The 5,269-nt window shown below is 54.3% G+C and overlaps 1 protein-coding gene across 1 annotated transcript in view; it reads left to right on the top strand.

Moving 5' to 3' along the window:
• Nucleotides 1-5,269, top strand: part of LOC103776087 (phosphatidylinositol 4-phosphate 5-kinase type-1 alpha-like) — a gene marked incomplete at its 5' end in the record, with an annotated part of 7,095 nt that overhangs the window by 1,191 nt on the left and 635 nt on the right. The window contains 5 exon segments of the mRNA XM_008943583.1: nucleotides 1-56; nucleotides 400-448; nucleotides 652-736; nucleotides 1,488-1,625; nucleotides 2,280-2,409. The exon segment at nucleotides 1-56 is cut by the window's left edge and continues 6 nt beyond it. Of these exon segments, the coding sequence (XP_008941831.1) occupies nucleotides 1-56; nucleotides 400-448; nucleotides 652-736; nucleotides 1,488-1,625; nucleotides 2,280-2,409 (458 nt within the window).

Raw genomic sequence — 5,269 nt, 5'->3', positions numbered from 1 at the left:
AAGGGGGAGAGGCTGCTGCTCTACATTGGCATCATTGACGTGCTGCAGTCCTACAGGTAAGAAGGGTTTGATGACAATTAGGTGGCCCCTCAGGGGTGAAGAGCAGCTCACACCATTATCTGCCTGTGGTTCCTTGTCAAGATTGGCTCTCCAGAAAAAAATGAAGACACAAATAAACCTATTTTTCATTTTTTTTATTCCCACTTTCCATTTTGCTCAAGTTGGGGCATTTTAGGATCTATTTCTGGCTCTTACTGTATTGACTTCATGTTCCCAGAAGACATTGACTCTCCTGAAGCTGTTTTTTGTGTGCTTTGGTTTTACCTGGGCACTCGCGGGATGCGGCGAGGAAACAAAACCCCAAAATTGGTGTCAAAATTGTTCTTAATTCTTCCTCAGATTCGTCAAGAAGCTGGAGCACTCGTGGAAAGCCCTTGTACACGATGGGGTAAGTAGAAAATCATTACTTTTTAATGGGTTTTAAATAATATAATAATAAAACCAGTGTGTTTTCTCTGCCTGCTGTCCTTGAGCAGGACCCGGGATTTCCGAGGCGTGTCTGTGCTTGGCCTCTAGTATGACTTCCTAAGTACTGTCAAAAATGCTGGTTTTGCTCATGCTGGTCATCTTCTTGTTACCTTGGGCTTGTAGGACACTGTATCTGTGCACAGACCCAGCTTCTACGCAGAGAGGTTCCAAAGGTTCATGTGCAACACAGTGTTCAAGAAGATCCCACGTAAGTAGCTCAGCCTGGCTGTACCCTGGGCAGTTCTGTGCTTACTGGGCTTCTCAGCTGCTTGGTTTGGGAAAGGGGGGTGACAGCAAGAGCTTTAGGGAGGCTGTTGTGTCCTGTCATCTCTTCCTTCCTCCTAGATTGTTCTTGCCTCATAGATAGAATTGCTGAATCATTTGGGTTGGAAGAGACCTTACGGCTCCCAGAGGACCCCCCTGCCCCCACCACTGCAACGTCCGAACCATTCCCCCAGGTCCCCACTGCCCCACGTCCCTCCCCCCACATCTCCATGGCTTGGGAAACCCCTCCAGGGGTGGGGACTCCACCACTGCCCTGGGCAACTCTCCAGGGCAAGAAATTGCTCCTCAGGGGCAACTGAAACCTCCCCTGGGGAAACTTGAGGCTGGTTCCTCTTGTCCTGTCCCTTGTCCCTTGGGAGCAGAGCCCGACCCTCCCCTGGCTCCAGGCTCCTGTCAGGAGGTGTCAGAGCCAGAAGGTCTCCCCTGAGCCTCCTTTGCTCCAGGCTCAGCACCCCCAGCTCCCTCAGCTGCTCCTCCCCACACTTGGCCTCTAGACCCAGCTTTGTTACCCTTCTCTCCAGCATGACCTTAGAGGAGCTGTTTCATCCATCAGCTTGTTCCTTCAGGGCACGTCCCTCACACCAGACTCTATGTCACTGGAAAGTTGCTGAATCAGACCTTTCCCTCCTTCCTGAGCATGTTAGGAAAGTGCTTTTTTGGGTTTTGTCTTGCAGTGAAACCATCCCCCTCCAAGAAGAGTCGCTCTGGCACAGCAGTTCCTCGGCGGAGCTGTCAAGGAGGAGTGCCAACCCAGTCACACATGTTGTGTGAGGCCAAAGCACAAGTCATGACAGAGGCAGATGTAGAGCAAGGTGGGTGCCTGGGCTAAAAACATCCCCAAAGCCTAGAGAGGTGATTTTTGACAGAGAAGTTATTTTACAGCTTGTGTTTGTCTAATTGAAGCTTGTTCCGTTCAGCTCCGTGGTCTTGCCAGGCATGTTTGCATGGGGTTGTGGGTGCAAGAAACCAGACAGGGCCAAAAAAAACCCTTGTATTTGTCTAATGGCCTTTGACAGCCCCAGGAGAATGCCTGGAGGAGCAGCAGAGCCTTTAAAGGCTTGGCTGTTTCCAAGGTTTCTGTTGCAACAAATGCAGGATGATAAAACCTCATGATTGAGTAAAAGCCGCTCGGGGTGCGACCAGGGCGTGGAGATAGGGGGAGCTGTTAGTTCCTGTGTCTTCATGGGACCTTTCAGCCTTGTCCAAGCCTCCAGGGTGGCCCTTGCTCCCCTTGGGGAGTGGGCTGAGGCTGTGTGGCTGTCCCCTGTGCCCAGTCTCTTGGGGTTGGTGCCAGAGGAGAAGCCGAGCGAGACGCGGAGAACCGCCCGCGGCGCTGGTTCTTCAGCACCCAGGGGACACCTCAGGGGGGGGGATCCAGCCCGGATCCTGCCCCCAGGCTGGCATGGGAGCTCGTGCCACACGATCCCACTTGTGCTGGTGATGGAACAGTCTGTGCTTCAACTCAGGTTCCCACCTTGGTCGCCCAGATCTGCTGCCCAGGACCCTGCCGGTAGACGAAGCCAACAGCGATTCCATCGCGACGACCCTCTCCACCTCTTCCCTGGGCAGTGGAGGCCTCAACTCCCCTGCCAACAGGTAAAGCTCTGCAAGGAGGGTTCCTCAGCCCTGGGAGGACTTGTGTGCAGCTTTCTGGAGGTCTGGGGGTTTGGCATGTTGACAGAAATGCCCCTTGGAGCCGCCCGGGTGTCGCGGAGCAAGTCGGGCGCCGCAGGCTCCAGCATGTGCTGGGGGGGAGCTTTGTGTCACCCTCCCTGTGGGACATCATCTTGCATCTTCTGCTTGGGCTGCCAGGGGGGGAGTGTCCCAGTGGCTTTTAGTTACTTGTGTGTTCTGTATTTTTGTGATTTTGTTCTGGAGTCAAGGTAATTGTGCTGATTGAAGCGAGCTGGTGACAGTGTCAGCGCTGAGGCGTCCGTGGAGGGCGTTGGTGTGGTGAGGGGTGATGCTGCAGAGAACCTCCCTGCTGCTCTCTTCAAGAGGTTTGGGCTCTTGCAGCTTGATTGAGCTCTTCTTGGGGAAAAAGAGCCTGCCAGGATGTGTGTGGGTGCAGTCCAAAATGTCTCAGAAGCTGAAATGCATGGAGAGCCCCCACCCCCACCCCGAGGGAGCTGGTGGCTGCCTTTGAATGTTTCATTTCTTGTTGAAGTGGTGAGACTGGCAGGGATGAGGAGGAGCTGTGGTCAGAGGACAATCCCCCTTTGGAGAATTTGTTCTGAGGTGTTCACTTCTCCTCCTGGAAGCAAGCAGAAACCATTTTCCCCATTCCTGCCCCACTGCCTGCCCAGTGGCACCAATGGCAGTGCTGGCTCTCCCCTGAGCTGCAGGAGAACAAGATCCAATTGTCATTAACACCTCTCTAAAAACATGGAAACGTCTTGGTAGGGATCCTAAACCAGAGCTGCTCCTTTCCAGTGCATCAGCATGCCTCTGAGGGGTTCTTTTTACTTACTTAACTGCAGGTCTCTCTCCTTCAATCTCTACGTAGGTCAGTGGGCGTACAAGTGCATAAAGCTGACAGCTCAGCCAAGGATTTGGCTAGAACAGCTCCTGGCATCTTCCTGCCTAGGTGAGGGGAGGAACCAGACCCTGCCTGAGCCCTTCTCCTGCTCAGAGGGGTTGCTCATGATGCCTCCCTGGGCGTTGGCCTCACTCTTGTTGCTGGCCAGTGGTTTCAGAGCTGCTGTGCAGGCAGTTTGCTCCTAAAAACTGAGGTGCTGTAACACTGTCGCCCTGTCCCAGCCCTTCACCCGTCTGTCTGCTCTAAGGCTCCATGGGAACACCTCTCAGCATGGCATCATCCTCACCCTGGGTGGTGCTGAGCACCCTTCTGGGTCAAAAAAAGCAGCTTCTGGTCAAATCTGCTGCTCCAATGGGTCGAGTCCTGAGTGGTTCCCCAAATGCAAGGCCTGATGTGTTTGCCCTGGGCACCTCTGGAGCTGAGCTCGTGGTTACACTCTGCCAACACCCCTGAAGAGCCTGTGCCAGAGCCTGTGCCAGGCCCTGGGAGCAAAATCAGGAGGCAGAACAAGAGTTTTCTCCTGTGGGGAGCTTTGGGATTGGAGCCTCCCCACCTCAGACCTCTTGTCAGAGGCTTGACTCCACTTGGGTGACCACAGGAGATGAGGAAATTTCTGCAAGCCCTGAAAAGGACAAAAGTGGTTTTGTGGATTGCTGATTTGTTGTGACATCACTCGTTGAATGGCTTTGAGAAGGTGGTTTGTTGGTTTGGTTTTCCCTCTCTGCTGAATCAGTCAGTCTGGCAGGGGAAGTAACTCTTAAATCTCTGCAAACAAGAGTGATCTCACCCCAAATCTCTCCACCTAGAGCTTCTGCCCTTCAAGGGGTGGGCACAGGGGGAAGGCAAGACGTGGCCCACTCCAGAACTGCTTTAGAAACCTCTCTAAAGAGACCTCAGTCTCTTTTCTGTGCCATGGCCTCATGTTGTGTGCTCCATGTGTCAAGGATGTGCCCTCCATGGTGCCATGGTGGGGGTGTGGGTGCCCTCCTGGGGCTGGGAACCCCCTGGTCCTCAGCCCAGCTCGGTTATGAAGCTCTGGTAGAAGTGTTGGGGACACCTAAACCCTGGCACAGCCACTGGGAATGGATGTTCCTGACCAGCCTCCCTTGGCAGAAGGTTCTGGAGGTTCTCCACTGGATTTAGTGGTGGCTGTGGCAGCGTTAGGTTAATGGCTGGACTTGGATCTTAAGGGTCTTTATGAACCTGAGTGATTCTATGGCTCCTCCTGCAGCCTTGCTTTGGGACAGTGCTGCTCAGGAACCTTGGAGGCTCCTCACCTTTCATTTCTGTGTAGGTCAGGAGCAGCAGGTGGGTGCTTAAGGTGCAGGAGGAAGCTGGAGTGGCTCAGAGTAACTGGGAGCACCAGTGAGGTGGGAGCTGTGCCATCCCAGTGTCCCAGCTGGGTCTTGCAAACAACCCTGAGTCGTGGGGTGACTTGTAGGCTGAAGTGCTGGAACAGGTCCCTGGGTGAGGGGGGAACCCCTCTGCTGGGAGCCCAGCAGGAGAGAGTTGAGCTGGGGCAGCCCCAGAGGAGAAGGCTCCAGGGAGATCTTCTGGGGGCCTTCTAGGATTTGGAAAAAAGCTGGGGACAGAGTTTTGAGCAGGGCCTGTTGGGACAGGAGAAGGGGGGATGGTTTAAACTAAAAGAGGGAGATTTAGACTGGAGAGGAGGGAGAGATTTTGGATGCTGAGGGTGGTGAGCCCCTGGCCCAGGTTGCCCCTAGAGGTGGTCACTGCCCCATCCCTGGCACCATCCCAGGTGAGGGTGAGGGCTCTGAGCACCCTGCTCTAGTTGGGGCTGTCCCTGCTCCCTGCAGGGGGGTTGGACTAGAGGAGTTTTAAAGGTCCCTTCCCACCCAAACCAGTCTGGGATTCTCTGGAGTCCACACCCTGACTTGTCTCCCTCGAGGGGAAGGA

This window comes from Merops nubicus, unplaced genomic scaffold (assembly GCF_000691845.1).
Source record: "Merops nubicus isolate BGI_N331 unplaced genomic scaffold, ASM69184v1 scaffold28337, whole genome shotgun sequence".
NCBI classification, from domain to species: Eukaryota; Metazoa; Chordata; class Aves; order Coraciiformes; family Meropidae; genus Merops; species Merops nubicus.
The sequence above is the reverse complement of the archived record's forward strand: the minus strand, read 5'-3'. Positions and strand labels throughout refer to the sequence as shown.